A 17,204-nucleotide genomic window follows, 5' to 3' on the forward strand; every position below is an offset into this window, starting at 1 on the left:
CTGTGGCCCTAGGGCCGTGGCGAGGGCACAGAGCTTCTCCGGTCTTGGGGTTGCAGTGGGGGCAGGGCAGAAAGAAGCAAACGGGGGACCATAGTGTGGGGGGGCAGAATATGGGTGGAACAGGGCAAGGACACAGGGGGAAGGGACAGAATGGGTGGGCCCGTGGACAGGGCTGCAGGCAGAAGGGGCGAAATTGGGGCGGGACCGCAGGCAGAAAGGGCGGGGAGGGGCCCCCCACTTGCTCTGGCCCAGGGCCCCACCAAACTTTAATCCACCTCTGCTTACACCTACCTATTTCTAAGATCACATTTGATTAGGTTTTGGCTTTTTGTCCATATTTGTGATGCCTGCTACCCATTTTGGGGGTCCGACAATTGTACACATTTGTGCAGATAGAAGTTAAGGAGTCAAGACAGTTTATCAGAAGATATATATGGCTACATTTTCTGACTCAAGGTTACTTACTTATGTTAATTCTTACTAGACCTAATGTGACCGTATACTATTACTACCAGTAGCCTCAAGCTAAATACTAGGCTTCAGGCTCACTGAAAAGCCCATTTTAAAATGAACTTTTAATTTCTTGGCTTACTCCTGCTTGCATTATAGCTTTAGTTTAATTTGCACTAATTTAGCAAGTATCTTCACTTTATCTAAGATATAAACGTTTATTTACCTGATCCCCTGAGCTGAGGTTAAAGGTCAACACACTGAAAATATGCAGAATTATTCACCGCTTCTGCTGGTTTTGAGGATCACTGACTGCACATATCTCCCGGTCCTTACAAGCAGTGCTCATCCCTTTATCATACCTACACTCCCTGCAATGGGAGGTTTGCTTGAGTAAGTACTCCGTCACAAAGGAAGCTGAGATGCATACAGTTTTTCCTGAGGAAAATAACATAGATAATATGTTTCCATCTCTCCTGACTTTGTCATAAGAAAAATCAATTTGACAGTTCCTGCTAGAATCTCTGGGCTGGCCTGTGGCCTTAGTACCACAACCCCAGTAGAGGTGGATGCCATTACATTTGACATGAGCTGTCGGGGCCAGAGGCTTCATGCCTGCAAAGGACAGACACCAGCTGAGTGAGTCCAAGAGCTCTGCTGGAGCACACTTAAGTGTTCCCCATCCCTCCTGTTAGGAGGTGCCAGATGTGCTATCTGCAGAGCCAGTCTCCGGTGGCCAGGCATGGGCCCATCTACTTGGATACAGCACTAATGTCCCTCTGCACTTTGTACTCAGGCAATGCAACCCCGAGGAGGCCTCTGACTGCCCCCTGCACAAGCTGGGGAGGGATGGCTGTGCCTGCTGGCTTCCAGCCCCCGAACTCATCCAGGCACGAGCAACCAGAATCGGACCCTACAACCTAGAGTTAAAAATGTATCCTATAGAGCAGGGGTAGGCAACCTATGGCATGTGTGCCGAAGGCAGCACGTGAGCTGATTTTCAGTGGCACTCTCACTGCCCGGGTCCTGGCCACCGGTCCGGGGGGCGCTCTGCATTTTAATTTAATTTTAAATGAAGCTTCTTAAACATTTTAAAAACCTTTATTTACTTTACATACAACAGTAGTTTAGTTATATATTATAGACTCATAGAAAGAGACCTAAAAACGTTACAATGTATGACTGGCACGCGAAACCTTAAATTAGCGTGAATAAATGAAGACTCGGCACACCGCTTCTGAAAGGCTGCCGATGACCCCTGATAGAGTAAAGAAACCCCTCAGTGTTTCACTTGTGACGTCTTAGCAAGTGGGGCAGAATAAGAGCAAATGTTGCCACTGCTGCTCAGACTCTTCCTGTTCTGATGTAACAGCTCCCCCCTCTGGGAAACGGTGACATTTGCTTCTGGTACACAGTAAAACTCCCTCACGGGATAGAACTGCAAATAAGCAGGCAGCGTGATTCCATTGGCTTCAGTGAGATCACCCTCAATGGTAGGCCCTGCATAATGAGAACTGGATGTGGCACTTAGGCCTCTGCTGTCAAGTCAGCTGGTAAAATAAAAGCCAGGCCTGTTTGTTTTCTGTGATAGGCAAGAGTCCATACCTGATCTTCACCAACCGCCATGAGGTACGCAAGATAGATCTGGTGAAAAGGGACTATTCTCGCATCATCCCCATGCTGAAGAATGTGGTGGCTTTGGATGTGGAGGTGGCAACAAACAGGATATACTGGTGTGATTTGTTCTACAGAAAGATATACAGGTAATGGGCCAGGGCAGGGATGGATTCTGGTACACATAGTATCGTTCATTTGATGCTACTGATAGTACGGATGATCTGTAAAGATGCCCCCATTCTATTGAACAGTGGCATGGTGAGCAGCATCCATCCGTAGGACCATAGAGTGTCTCTCCTTTTATTTAGTTACACATGGTGGCCCAGATGTTCAGTGGGCCTACAAAAATGTGCAGGCACTTGACCAGTTACCTGATTTGAGACTACAAGAGTATTTTTGTGGTACCAACAGATACCTCTGCAAGTTTGCTTGCATATTATCTGAGTAGTTGTTATATATTTGTATTACAATAGTGTTGAGAAACCCTAGCTGAAATCAGGGCCTCTCTGTACTCTACACTGCACAAAAACATAGAGACAGGACGTGCCCCAAAGAGGTTACTGTCTAATACACAAGACAGGCAAATAATGGGAGAAAGGAAGTGTCATTATCATCATTTTACAGATGGGGAATGCACAGAGACTAAGGGGTATGTTCACAAATGGGATTTTGGTACCTAACTGACACTTTAGCCGCCTAAGTCCAACATTTAGACAACACTGATATTCACAAAACCACTGCTCAGCTGCTGCCTAAGCCCGTAGGTGCCTACGTATCCACCAATAAAATCCCTAGGTGCCCAAATTTGTACTTGTGGGCATGTGCACAGCCACCTAAGTCCTGACAGGACTGAGGAACATGGCGCCTCACACCTAAGCCCCTGCAGATTTCACAAACGTGGCGTTTCCCCACCTCTTCCACCAGTGGGACCCAATCCTAGGTACTCAGAGCACACCTAACAGATCAGATCCTACGTGAAACTTGGTGACAGTGTCACAGACCCTTCTCCCAATAGCCCAGCCGTTAGAGCACTTACCCAGGCTGTGGAGAGCTGAGTTCAAATGCCTCCTCTCCCTGATGTGGATCAGGCACACGAACCCAGGTCTCCCACCTTCCAGGGCTATGCCGCATCCTGGAATGAGTCTCTGCCAGTCTCTCCTGCTGAAGCTGCTCCATTGTGTATGAAATACTTAACCATTAACTGGGCCAGAGAGGATGTGAAAACAACTGTGTAGTCCAGAGACTAGGGCACTTCCCTGGGAGACCTAGGTTCCAGTCCCTGCTCCAGTGAATATTTAAAGTATTTCATACAGAGTTAGGTGCTCGTGATGCAGGAGAAGGTTTACAGCTGTGGATTCGAGCAGAGGGAGGCCTGAAGTTAGGCACCTAACTCCCTTTGAGGGGCAGGGCTTAGGCCTCACCCCTTCCCCACAGTATTTCCTATGGCTAGTTTAGACAGCTCCCCACTCAGCTTGCTGGCTTTTGTGAATCCCATTCTTAGGTGCCTAATTCTCCCCAGACGTTGTACAGGAAGCTTGGGTGGGTGCCTAACTTGGGGTTGTGAATTCCACTAAGCAGCAGGGCACCTAAAAGTCAGGTGCTGCAACATTCAGCATTGCATCGCTTATGTCCCCATTGCGAATACAGCCGTAAGGGACTTGCCCAACCTTGCACAGGAAATCTGGGGCAGATCCAGAGTCGTGACTCCTAAACTCTGGTCCAGTGCCTTAAACCATACCATCATTTTTTCCACTCTCTCCCCCGCCCCAGGTGTTTTTATGGCACCCATCCCCATAGTATGTAACAGGCACCTGCTGAAAACATGAGTCTGCGTGTCACTGGAACACCGTATCCAGATTCGTTTGCTAGTAGTGTGTTTAATCAAAAAGTGCAGCTGCATTTAATTTATGCACCAAACCTCCCTCGTGTGCACTCTGATTTGCATTGGTATTGCACCCTATTGCAGCATCTATAGTGATTTGTTCTGGTTTTCAGCTAATGATCAGAGGGCGGTTTGCTAGTTTCAGTAAGTAACAGAGCTACAGGGTGTCTGTAGGCTGCAGTAGCTCAGATTCCAGGGGTAGGAAATTTGCCCAAGCTGTGATGAGGTAATGACGTGGCTAGGCAGGTATGTAAGTAGCCCTGTGAGCACAGTGGGGCAGTGAAAATAGGAAGATGGTTGGGATGGACACTGGGATTTCACTCTGAAAGTCTGATATTCTAGAAAATGTGTATCTGGGGTGGGTAAGGGTTACACATTCATACACAGAGATTTATTTAACACACACTGCTACTTCTGAAGCACACTGGCAGCGAATACCTCCAGAGTTCAGATAGGTGCCCATGCCCTTCTCGTGGCTACATGAAGAGTTTGTTCTCTGGCAAAGCAGCAGGACATTTGTCTCTTTTACTCCTGTTTGTGTTAGCTTTTCCACAAGCCTTAGATCTTCACAATGAGATTTTGTGCCATAATCACCTATTAGCTGTTAACTCTTCTGTTTAACATATAACATCTGCACTGATACTGAATACTGTTCATGAAAAAGACCTTGGTGCCCCATCAGTGATGGAGCCGAACTCCACTTGCCACATTCTACAGGGAACTGTAATCTGTAATTAATTTGAGATGCCATAGCAGGATGTAAGCAAGTGATATAGCAAATAATTACTGGCAAGAAAATGTTCTCCTGATTTATGCTGGATGTCATCCATGGATGGTCACTCCCAACCTGCATCATGTTTTGGCTTGAAAGACCTTCCATTATCCACATTGGCCTACAACTCCCAATCATTAGATCCTTTGACAAACTGAGATAGAACTTCAGGAAGGCAGACAGGAAGAAGTACACAGATGCTCTAGAAAAGTGTCATCTCCATACCATCACGCATCATCTGGTCTACGAAGCTTTCAGTCGATTCTGAGAAGCCATCTTCAAAGCTGCCTGTGCATCCATATTGCACAACCACCGTCCAGTCTACATGCTGTGCCTTCATGCTGAATGGTACTAAACTGCTTGGTCAGTAGGGATCCTCTGCTGACCCAGATATTGCTGATCACGTAATCTAGTCACTGGAGGCTGCTAGACAGGCACAATGGGAAGACTACTTGAAATCTAGACATCATTCACTTCAGCTGGAAATGCTGGAATTTTATTTGCTGTCTCGACAAAGCTTAGCAACCACCATCCCTAAGCCAACCACCTGGCATACCAAACCAAGCTTCCAGTTGTCAGAGACTCAGCAACACATATAGTCATTCACAGCCACAGTTAGACCAAATCGTAAGTGATAGTAGTTGTGTCACTGCTCCTGGCTATGACAACATATTGCCAGAGTTTTTCAAGCACCTTGGGACTCGTGCTTATCAGTGACTGGTGCAGTTCTTCACAAAGAGTGACTTCCAAAGACATTGTGAATGTCAAAAGTCATTGCTCTCCTGAAACTGGGGAAAGAGTCACATAATATTCCAAGTTATCAACTGATATCCCTCCCCGTTGTCTGTGCCATTCAAGGTGCCGGAGAATCTCATTCTCCAGCGTATCTCCCAGAAGTGGAATCAGTGCTCAGCATTAAGCAAGCAGGCTTTTGGACAGGTCAGAGCACCTTCAATCAAGTGCTAGCTTTGAAAACATTCTTCAAAAATGGTTTTCAGAAAAAACAGAAGACAGGAGCCATATTTCTGGACCTGACAGCAGCATATGACGTGGTCTGGTGCTTGGGGCTCTCAGTCAAATTGTCAAGAGCACTCCCAGAATAGGTAGTCAACATCATTGACCTTCTCCACAACAGATGTTTCCAAGTGCACATGGAAGACAAGAGTTAGCATGTGGAAAAGACAAACCAGTGGTTTACCCAAGGCTCTGTGCTGGCACTGTTGCTTTTCAATCTGTACACAAATGACCTCTTGCTTACCCAGCTCCACAAGTCCATGTACACAGATGACATTTGCTTAGGCGTCCAAGCACAGTCATTCCTAGAACTTGAATGCACCCTAAATGCTGACTTGACTAAGATGGCAGAATACTGCATTTGGTAGCATTTACAACTAGTAAATGTGACCAAGTCCTGGGTGCCATCCCCCTCTCCCATATGGACCCCACGAATGGCCATACTGGGATCCTTGGACAGCGTATCAGCAGCAATTTGCCAAATTCCAGCCAATTCTGGGACCTTGTGAAGAGGGTGGCTGACCCCCTCCAGATATCTCTTGAGGAGGTTAAAGTCTCACAACACAAACTCCTGGACATTCTGCAGTGGGTGATACCCACTGGGGTTGTGCTACCCATTAATGAAGCACTCCTGTATCCAGCAAAGATTGTGTGGCGAACTTCTGCCAGCATTCTGCCAACTTGTAAATGGGCAGATAAGAAATATTATGTTCCCCTCAGAGACTCAGAATTTTTGTTTTCCCACTCCCCCACCTAATTCCCTAGTGGTGGATGCTGTAAAAAAGTGGGGTAAACAGCATTACTCCTGGTCTATCCCTTATGATAAGGACCAGAAGAGGTTAGACCTTTTTGGCTGAAAGGCATACTCATCTGTGACCTTCCAATTTTGGATCTCAAACTATCAGGCAATCAAGGCCAAGTATGACTTCACAAATTACAAGAAGTTTGCAACCTTTACTGAACATCCTCCACGGGAGCATAGAGAGCACTTCCAGGCCATCATTAAGGAGGGTCCGTTATTAGTCAGAACCTTTCTCCAAGTGTCCTTGGGTGCTGCAGACACTGCCGCTGGATCCATCTCCACAGCGGTTGTCATATGTAGGGCGTCATGGCTCCAGCTGTCGGGGCTCCCAAGAGAGGTTCGGAATACTGTTGAGGACCTCCCGTTTGATGGTCAGTAGCTCTTCTCAGGGACTACAGACGAATACCTGCACACGCGGAAGGACTCCAGGGCCAGATTGACGTTTCTGGGTATATACTCTGCTACAAACAAGAGGAGATTTAGCAGGTCTCAAACTACCAAGAAATCGCACCCAGCCTAGTTCTCTGGAGTTCGCAGAACCACTGAGCCGACTAGAAAGAGACAGAAACTCAAGAGGAAAGGAGCTGCTCATCCTCCTTCAGTGAGGACCCAGTCATAACTGAAACAATAATTTTGACAGGTTGGTGGAGGGCTCGACTCCTCCCTCACCTCTAGTTTGCAAGCTGCAACCTTTTGCCCAGCTTCCTTGTTTTGGAGACCACCTTTCCCATTTCCAGAAGGCCTAGCAGTGTATTGCAACAGACAAGCGAGCTATAACATTGGTCCACATCATCCCCTTTACATCCCTCCCACCTCCCTTCCCCATCCTTCTACAGGGATCCCTCTCACGAGGCTATCCTGAGTATACCAAGAGGTACACTCTCTCCTTCAATTAGGAGCGATAGAACCAGTCCCATCCCCTCACAGAGGGAAAGGGTTTTACTCCAAGTATTTTCTCATGCCAAAGAAAGATGGATGGTGAAGACCAATCTTAGATCTACGATGGCTGAATAAATTTTTAAAGTCTCAAAAGTTCAGGAGGGTGACTCTGGCAGCTATAATCTCTAGAGGCAGGAGATTGGTTTTTGGCTCTAACGCAACAGGACACCTATTTCCATATAGCAATACAGTCTGCAGACAGGAAATATCTACGTTTCACCATGGGCCAGGTTCATTTTCAAAGATTAGTTTTTCCCTTTGGCCTCTCTTTGGCCCCAAGAGTATTCTCAAAGGTACTACTAGTAGTAGCTGCCTACCTTTGGTGAGAAGCAATTTTAGTTTTCTTGTAACTCAATGACTGAGTTCTTGAGGGCCAATCTTTATGAAGCAGTACTAACTTCCACTCAGACAGCCCTCTCTCCAGGAATTAGGTCTGCAGCTAAACTTAAAAAAATCCACAATAGCCCCTGAACAAAGAATACAATTCATAGGGGCATATTTGGATTTGTTGGCAACCAGGGCCTTCCTTCCCACAGACAGATTCATAACTTTGGCAAACCTGGTTAGGACAATTCAAGGAAGCCCCCTTACCACAATAAGAAACTGTTTGCAGCAGCTCTTGGTGATATGGCAGCTTGCACCGTTGTGACCAAGTATGCAAGACTATGACTCCTCTGCTTTCAAGGCTGATTCAGAAGGATCTATTTCTCAACCAGACACAGCTTGGACATGGGTCACGGTTCCCCTCCAGACGAAGAACTTCCTAGACTGGTGGAAAAATGAACTCAGTGTCTGCGCAGGCATTACTTTCATTTGCTCAGCTCCAACACTATCTGTGACAACGGACACATTGCTTTTAGGGTGGGGAGAAAACCCTCACAACTCAGGGCAGATAGTCACCTGAGGAAGCCTGTCTCTATATCAACCTGTTAGAACTCAGGGCAGTCAGGAACGCCTGCTTTCAGTTCCTACCACTGATCGGGGCAAATCAATCAAGATTATGAAGGACAATGTGGCTTGCATGTTTTATAACAACAAACAGGGAGGACCAAGATCCCCGTCCCTGTGTGCCCAAGTTATGGAACTGGTTACAGCCCATTAGATTCAGATCTCAGCAGTTTATCTTCCTGGAGTTCAGAATGTCCCAGCTGATATGCTCAGCAGGCGTTTCTCCCAGGACTAAATATGGAAGTTGGACTCTCAAATTATTCACAGGATATTCCAAAAGTGGGCATTTCCTGAGGTGTACCTAGTCGCCACATTCAGCAACAAAGATGTACTCCTTATTCTTTTCAAGAGGACACTTAGGTCACCACTCTCTGAGAGATGCCTCTCTCCTTCCCTGGACGAAGGTCCTGTTCTACGCATTCCCTCCAATTCTAATTCTAAGAGTGATGAGCAAGATCAGACAGGACAAGGCCACGGTTATCCTTTATAGTACTGACCTGGCTGAGGCAAGCATGGTGTCCTTACCTGCTTCATGTATGTGTCCAAAAAGTGTTCAACCTTTTGGCCATCCCTCATCTCCTCTCCCAGGATGCAAGTCATGTGTGTCACCCCAATCAGGGGTCTCCCACAGGACCCATTTTAAGACTTTGGGTCCTGCAAGTCTCCCCTCTTTGTTCTCCAAGGACACCTTGGGACTTACCGCGAGTCAGCTGAAAAGTATCTTCCTCATCCTCGGAGCTTCTCCCTGCTCTGCCCAGAGACTCCCAGTCCATTTTTCCCATGTTAGAGTCGCAGCTGCTCTGGTGGGTAGGGGATCCCACCTGCCTGTCCAACTCATAGTCACTGCAGCAGAGGGGCTGGATGTGTTTCCACCACCTGATTAAAAACTGGCTTGGGGGGAAAAGGGGCTAGCGAGGGAGAACACTGCTCACCGCTGCTCCAAAAAGTAGTAAAAAAAACAAAACCATTAGGCAGATGAGACAGCAGCAGCACTGAAACTGCTATCCACACGAGGCAGAGAATCCGGCCACCAGCAGGAGCAGAATGGGCATGGCCAAAGTGGAGGCATCAGAACGCCGCTCTGCCTCTATGAGCTGCAAGAGTGAGCAGAGCAGCCCAGACATCAGGAATTGAGGGAGACACTGGGCAGCAGAAAATGTCATCTCCAACCAAGAACCTTTAATTCTGAAGGATCCCAACACATTTTCTGAACCATGCACATGTGGCTATACATCAGTGTGCTCACTGCTACAGTGCAGCCACATTGAACGTGAAAGCACCCTGAGACTGCACAAGTTTGGGACAGGAAGTTAACAAAATACCGTTTCCAGTTGCAACTGTGGGGGAAAATATTGATAGGCAGAATGTAATCACGCAAGTTGGAATTAGGGCAGGCCACAGGAGTTAACTCTTGTCTTACAAAAATGCTATGGGCTCTTCAACAGAGGTGATAAATGAGGTCAGAAATATAATTTTACATCCTCTAGAAGTACCTCCCAGTGCCTTGCATTCAGTATTGGCTCAGAGGGCCAGCTCCTGACTCATCAGGACTACGGTTATATCACCTGGGTCTTCCTTTGAAAGTCAGTTATCCAAAGTATTAACCCAACCTGATCCTGCATAGTTTATTATAGCAGAGGCGGGTATGGCTGCAAGCAAAACCAAGACTTTAAAGCTTTCTGCCTCTTGACATTAATTTGTTTCCAAGTCTCTGTGCGAGAGTTGTACTTTTCTCATTACCTTGGGCCAGGTTACTCAACAATATAGGCTGTTAGTGGATGAGTGGTCTGACATTTTCAAATGTTCAAGGGAAAATGTCATGACCCGTTATTTTGTAGTTATAGCTATTTTAAAAATATAATAAATTATTCTTGTGATCAATATTAAATGGTCCTGTTTCAAGAAAACTAGCACATAATGGGCCAGATTCCATTCTTATCCTGGTGCAAATTCCCTGCAGAGTAATTCCATGTAGATTCGCTTAACTGAAGTTACTCCAGAATGACACAGGCGGAACAGAGCAGAAGCTGCCTCCCTGTGTTCTATTAGGAGTGCCACTGGCATATTTATGGAGTGTGCCGCTGAAGTTTGTTTTTTCTATTAAAGATACTTTGAAGTTGTCACTGATATTAATGTGCCCCAGCAGGCTTGGATAATGGATCAGTGTCTAACCCTCTTCACCAGCTCTCATAACAGTGAATCCTTTTGCTAAGCTATTTGTAGATGAAAAATTATTATTAAGGCTACGATTTTGTCATGGTTATTTTTAGTAAAAGTCATGGACAGGTCAAGGGCAATAAACAAAACATCACAGAAGCCGTGACCCACCCCTGACTTTTTTACTAAAAACATCCCTGACAAAATGTGGAGGGAGGTGGGTCCAGCACCCACCCCCTGCAGCAGCTGGGAGCTGCAGGGACCCTATTGCCCAGTTGCTGGGGCGGAGGCCTACCAGAAGCGGAGGCTAGGGAGCTTACACGGGTCCTAATTCAGCAACACACTTCAGTGTGTGTTTATCTTTAAGCTTAACTAAGTGCTTAACTCCATCTCTGTTCATCAGTTCACTTGAGCATTCACTTAACTTTTAGCACGTGCTTAAATCCTGGTGAAGTCACATGCTTAAAATTAAATGCTTTGCTGAATCAGGGCCATCCTGTCAAACATGACGTGTGCACAGAGCTTTAAAACAAAGAAACGTGACAGCTCCCGGCCACAAAGTGCTTACACGCCAAATAGCTATGGCAAAACAAGGGCGTGACCATCAGCAAAAGGCGGTGGGGAAGAATGAAAGAATAAAGGTTACAACAGTGAGGGAGTCTGACATAATCATGCTGTGTTTGTGCCCTAGTTCAGTAAATAAATTAATGGAGATATCCTATCTCAGACCTTGAAAGGTCATTGAGTCCAGCCCCCTGCCTTCTCTAGCAGGACCAAATACTGATTTTGCCCCAGATCCCTAAGTGGCCCCCTCAAGGATTGAACTCACAACCCTGAGTTTAGCAGGCCAATGCTCAAACCACTGAGCTATCCCTCCTCCCTAAGTTGACCAGAGTTCATCTCTTCATAACTCATTTCCTCCTCCATGTAAGGCTGCAGCTTTTCAACTTGCCTATCTGCACTGGCTCTTACTGTGCCGTTCATCAATCCTTGTCTTTGCAGTGCCTACATAGACAAAGCCAGCGACACAGCCGAGCAGGTGATTTTGATAGAGAGTCAGCTGAACTCCCCCGAAGGCCTGGCGATGGACTGGGTTCATAAGAACATCTACTGGACAGATTCGGGCAACAAAACCATCTCTGTGGCCACTGCTGATGGAAGCAAGAGGACGACACTTTTTAGCGCTGACCTAAGCGAGCCCAGAGCCATTGCAGTTGATCCGACACGGGGGTAGGTGTGAAGATGGGAGTTCTGCGTTATGGCATGTTCCGGTCTTGTTTTCACGCCTCTCATGAGCTCTCAGACTCTGGCTGGGACTGCTGACATGCTGAAAGTTAAAGCGCACACGTAAATCTTTGCAGCGCCAAGTCAAAAGCAGCTTTGAAATGACATCTCAGAAATTCTTTTGCACTGTTCATGTGTCAGATGGGGACAAGCTGGTACGTGATTTGTGATGAAAACTGAGGTAGTCTGATGCACAGCTGAACGAGCACATGTTTTTAGTGCTGGATACAAAGGCCAAAGATCCAGCAGAAATTCCAAGAGCTAGTTCACAGGTACTAAAGAATGTTTTTAAGCCCTGGTGTAACATAGTCCTGCAATACGTGCTCTTCACGTTAGTTCATACAGTAGGAACCCATCAGCTCCATTGCGCAGATGTTAAAATGGATTAGAATAGCAAAGGCCTAAAACGCTGAGTACAAAGGGCACCACACCTCCTGATTTAAGAAACCTACTCAAATTATGCACACGCATCTCTTGGGGTAGAGTCAGCTCTGCATTTAGTGTGAGTTATTGACTTTTCCTTTCTGTGGCTCTTTCAGATACATGTACTGGTCTGATTGGGGAGACAAAGCTAAAATTGAAAAATCTGGCCTGAACGGTATGGATCGGCAAGTGCTGGTAACAGACAACATTGAGTGGCCGAATGGCATCACACTAGGTAAGTCGCAGAATCGGTAATAGATCAGTGCAAGTGATAAAGCTCCCTATGTCTGTGGCCTCTCTAAATTTATGTTTATTGTCATCCAGGAATGGGAAAGACAACATAATCCTTGAAAATCCAGGCTGCTTTGATATGACAAGCATCTGTCATACATACAAGTTGCCAGCAAGTTCCCTCTAATTCACTGGGGTGGCTTGCCTCCCATAGTGCCCTCTCGTGGGACTTGGGTGGCATCTTACCACGGTCCCAGGCTCCTGTGGGCAGGGCAGCTGTAAGTCTGGTGAGGCCAAACCCCACAATGCCTCTGGGCTTCAGTCATCCAGTTACTTCAGTTGTCAGAGGCTCCTAGGTCTTCTCCATAGCCTCCCTGGGCTGGGGAGACAGTGCTTACTCCCTGGTGGTTGCCTCAGCTGGCAGGCTAGTCACCCCTCTCCGGTAGGAAGGCAGCTAGCTCCTGCCTCTTCACCAGTCAGCCCCGAACTGAGCCAGACTCTCTCCTTTTCTCCCCCAACAGGCCTGACATTAGCTGCAGATAAAATGGGGTGGGACTAGCTGAACCCAAAGGTTCTCTTTAACCCCTGCTGTGATGGCAGGCAATTTTGTCCACTACATCACAGGCTACTACTACTGTTACTAATTCATAATGTGATGGGTTGGATCAGAGAAACCCCCTTGGGAGCTGCCACCTAATGTCCCAAGACTACCTCTGCTCCTGTTTTCCCTGCCAGCTCAGGACTCCAGCACCCTGTCTTGCTGAGCCAGACACTCCTGTCTGCTCCAACACAGACCCAGGGTCTGAATTACTTGCCCCAAAGCTGAAGGTTTACCTGAAAACAGCTCACAGAAGTGTGCTTGTCTTTAGCACTCAAATGCCCAACTCCCAATGGGGTCTAAACCCAAATAAATCCGTTTTACCCTGTATAAAGCTTATGCGGGGTAAACTCATAAATTGTTCGCCCTCTATAACACGGATAGAGAGATATGCACAGTTGATTGCTCCCCCAGGTATTAACACATACTCCGAGTTAATTACTAAGTAAAAAGTGATTTTATTAAATACAGAAAGTAGGATTTAAGTGATTCCAAGTAGTAACAGACAGAACAAAGTAAGTCACCAAGCAAAATAAAATAAAATGCGCAAATCTATGTCTAATCAAACTAAATACAGATAATCTCACCCTTAGAGATGCTTCAGTAAGTTTTTTCCTCAGACTGGACACCTTCCCGGCCTGGGCACAATTCTTTCCCCTGGTATGGCTCTTGTTCCAGCTCATGTGGTAGCTAGGGGATTCTTCATGATGGCTCCTCTCTCTCCTCTTTGTTCTGTTCCACCCCTTTATATATCTTTTGCATAAGGCGGGAACCCTTTGTCCCTCTGGGTTTCCATGCCCCCTCACTGGAAAAGCACCAGGTTATAGATGGATTCCAGTTCAGGTGACATGATCACATGTCACTGCAAGACTTCATTGCCCACTTGCCAGCACACACATATACAGGAAGACTCACAGGTAAACACAACCATCTGCAGACAATGGTCCTGGTTAATGGGAGCCATCAAGATTCCAAACCACCATTAATGGCCCACACTGCATAATTACAATAGGCCCTCAGAGTTATATTTCATATTTCTAGTTTTAGATACAAGAGTGGTACATTTATACAAATAGGATGATCACACTCCGTAGATTATAAGCTTTGTAATGATACCTTACAAGAGACCTTTTGCATGAAGCATATTCCAGTTACATTATATTCACTTATTATCATGTTTTTATAAAACCATATACACTGCACAACGTCACACATAACATTTGCCCTTGTTATTAATTAACCAACAAATTAATGCTTAGGATTTCAACCCAGAGCTTGAAATGAGTGCTTTTATGAGTGGCAATCACCCCTTTGCATTGAGGTTAGTTGATCTCATCCAAAATTAGAATTTGTCCCAGGAAGAAAAGCTCAATTCATGAAGTCCTACAGTGGCACAAGTCACCTTCTCCCACTTCTTCCCCTCTTGTCCGTGAAATGAAATATACTTGAATCTGAAACCTAGGAATGGCTTTGAGAAAGTGGGATTCCCCATCACTGGAAATGTTTACATCAGGATTGGATGTTTTCCTAAGAGATGCTCTAATTCAAACACAACTATTAGACTTGACGCAGGAATTAATTCATGGAAGTTCTATGGCCTGTCTTATGCAGAAAGTCAGTCCAGATTATCACCCTTGTCCCTTCTGCCTTAAAATCTATGAATTTACGAAAAGGTGAAGTCACTCAGCATTGGAAACCACCATCATTATTAGCATTAATTGCACCTTCCTCAGGAGTCTCAGCAAAAAGCCACAGATTAAATGGTCTGGAGAATGAACTAGCCTCTTAGCCTTCAAAAAGATCCTTCCAGGCAAATCCAGGCCTACACTACAGACCGATCTGGGTCTAACTCCATCGCCATGGGGTTTGACAAATCCAGCCCCCTGAGCGATGCAGTTATACTGACCAACCCCCACTGTCATATGTCGATGGGAGAGCGGCTCCTGTTGCTATAGCGACGGCCTCTCGGGGAGGTGGCTTAACTGCGCTGATGGGAGAAGCTCTCCTGTCGCCATAGTAGCATCTTCACTGAAGTGCTACAGCAGCACAGCTGCACCAGTGCCACTGTAGTGCTGTCTGTGAAGACAAGCCCAAATTTGAGGGACATTGCTGGGGTGGAGTTGAGAAGCCAGCAAGGCCGCTGGCCTGTTCTACTTGATCAGAGAGGGGACTACTTCACGAGCCGGGCTGTCAATCGAGCAGCTCTCACAAACACATAACAGCATGTTATTTAGGGGTGCCTGGGGCAGCGTATCTGGGCAGTGAACCAAAGTTTCAACCACCAGAATAAAGAAAACGGCTCAACAGCCCACGGAGAAGTAGCCACTCTGCCAACAGGAAAAATATTGGGCAATAGCAAAAAGTGCTGTAGTTGCATGTACAGTAATTCTGCCTGGTCACATTTCCTGTCTCAGATCTGCTGAATCAGCGTCTCTATTGGGTGGACTCCAAGCTGCACTTACTTTCAAGCATTGACTTCAATGGCGGCAATAGGAAAGTTCTGATCGCTTCTGCTGATGACCTGAGCCACCCTTTCGGAGTAGCTGTGTTTGAGGTAAGAGTGAAGAATGGGTGCAGAGCTGGTTGGGGAGTGCAGGAAGCCACAGGATCTCTTTCTACACACCTCTTGCTTGAAAGTTGTGCCCTGTGAATGGCACAGGAACCGCCTGGGCTGCGTCAGCTGTGGCAAAAAGCCATTAATCCGGTGTGCGTTCAGCAAGGAGTATTCCTTCCCCAAGAGCGGCAATCAGTCAAATGCTACTATGTAATGCATTACTTGTATGGTGGGGAAGAGCACCCTGCCTAAACCGGCGTCGCCTGCACAGCTGACGTGGGCTAATGGCACAATTAGGTTTTAGTCATGTTAACTGCTTGTGTAATGGCCAAATCACCGGCAGGAGAAAACACAGGCAGGTTGCTATGATTATTGTCAGGCCATATGGGTGTTTCACTAACTAAAGGCCTGATGCTGCTGAGTGAGCATCTCCTGTGAGATAAGACTTGAGTGGGAGCTTCACAGGAGGTGCTAACGCCTCCTGTTAGGATCAAGCCCCTTGAACACAAGGCATCCTCTCATCTGGGTGCATGGCAGAGATTTATGTGCCCGCTCCGGGTGGCTTTGAATGTGACACTGCAGCTTGCTCTGAACACTTCTTACAACTCATCTGCAGTGTGATTTCCTGGCTTTGCATTTTCCCAGACCCATGCCGCATGTGCTCCCTTCCTCAGCCTGGCAGGTTGCTAATTGTTTGCGCAGTCATTATATGCTACTGCTTGACAGTCTGCAACAAGGATCAGTGGACCCAGATAGAAATCTGTACAACCCCTTTGGGAACTGGCGGTGATGTTAGTGGGGAGCCTCTCTGCCTGGGAAGAACTGAGAACCCAGTGCACTTGTCTGATGGCAGGATTTAACCCCAGGAAAGTGTCTTTTACTTACACAATGTAAACATAAAGCCAGACATTTCTCTCTCTTTCACGCTGAGTTGGCCGTGCTCTGGTGCACAGCCCTGACAGCTGAAGGATGCACACACTACTTGCCACAAAATTAAGAGCTTGATCCTGTAGGCACATACTGCCCTGGTGTGCTTATTGGCATGCATAGCCTTGCTGATTTTAGTGGGACTGTGTATTAAATTAAACACGACATCAACAGTGTTTGCAGAATCCCTTTTACAGTGTTTGTTAACCAAGAATATGCTGTATACCCCCTTCCTCCATCTGAATCTTTTCTCAAGATAAAGGAAAATCTCCTGAACTAGCTCCTGAGAACCCACCCTTCCCCCTCCAGCTATGTATATCATCTTATTAAAAGACGTTGCAAGTGTTACCTTTTCATCTGTCGGCAGGTCACCTTCCTACAACTAAATCCATCTCAGTAGCCTTCAATTCCCACATGCCTACTGTGTCCTGTTATGTTGTGGTATTTAGGTATCTCTCAATCTGCAGTAATCATTAGAAAGTGATAATGGACATGGCCTCTTTGTATCCAGGCCTGCTCGGAGTGTTCTCCCCTCCCACCCAGCCCCAAAGCTACTCTAAGGAACTAAGCATTTTTTGCCCATCTGTAAATGCTGCTCTCCAGATC

At 46.5% G+C, this 17,204-nt stretch overlaps 1 protein-coding gene across 3 annotated transcripts in view; it reads left to right on the forward strand.

Moving 5' to 3' along the window:
• Positions 1 to 17,204, forward strand: part of LRP8 (LDL receptor related protein 8) — a 411,845-nt gene that overhangs the window by 382,739 nt on the left and 11,902 nt on the right. For all 3 annotated transcript variants that reach the window (XM_054036543.1, XM_054036544.1, XM_054036542.1), the window contains 4 exons: positions 2,042 to 2,213; positions 11,584 to 11,811; positions 12,405 to 12,523; positions 15,532 to 15,671. In XM_054036543.1, the coding sequence (XP_053892518.1) occupies positions 2,042 to 2,213; positions 11,584 to 11,811; positions 12,405 to 12,523; positions 15,532 to 15,671 (659 nt within the window). The remainder of the gene's footprint in view (positions 1 to 2,041; positions 2,214 to 11,583; positions 11,812 to 12,404; positions 12,524 to 15,531; positions 15,672 to 17,204) is intronic.

Source organism: Malaclemys terrapin, chromosome 8 (assembly GCF_027887155.1).
Source record: "Malaclemys terrapin pileata isolate rMalTer1 chromosome 8, rMalTer1.hap1, whole genome shotgun sequence".
Taxonomy (NCBI): domain Eukaryota; kingdom Metazoa; phylum Chordata; order Testudines; family Emydidae; genus Malaclemys; species Malaclemys terrapin.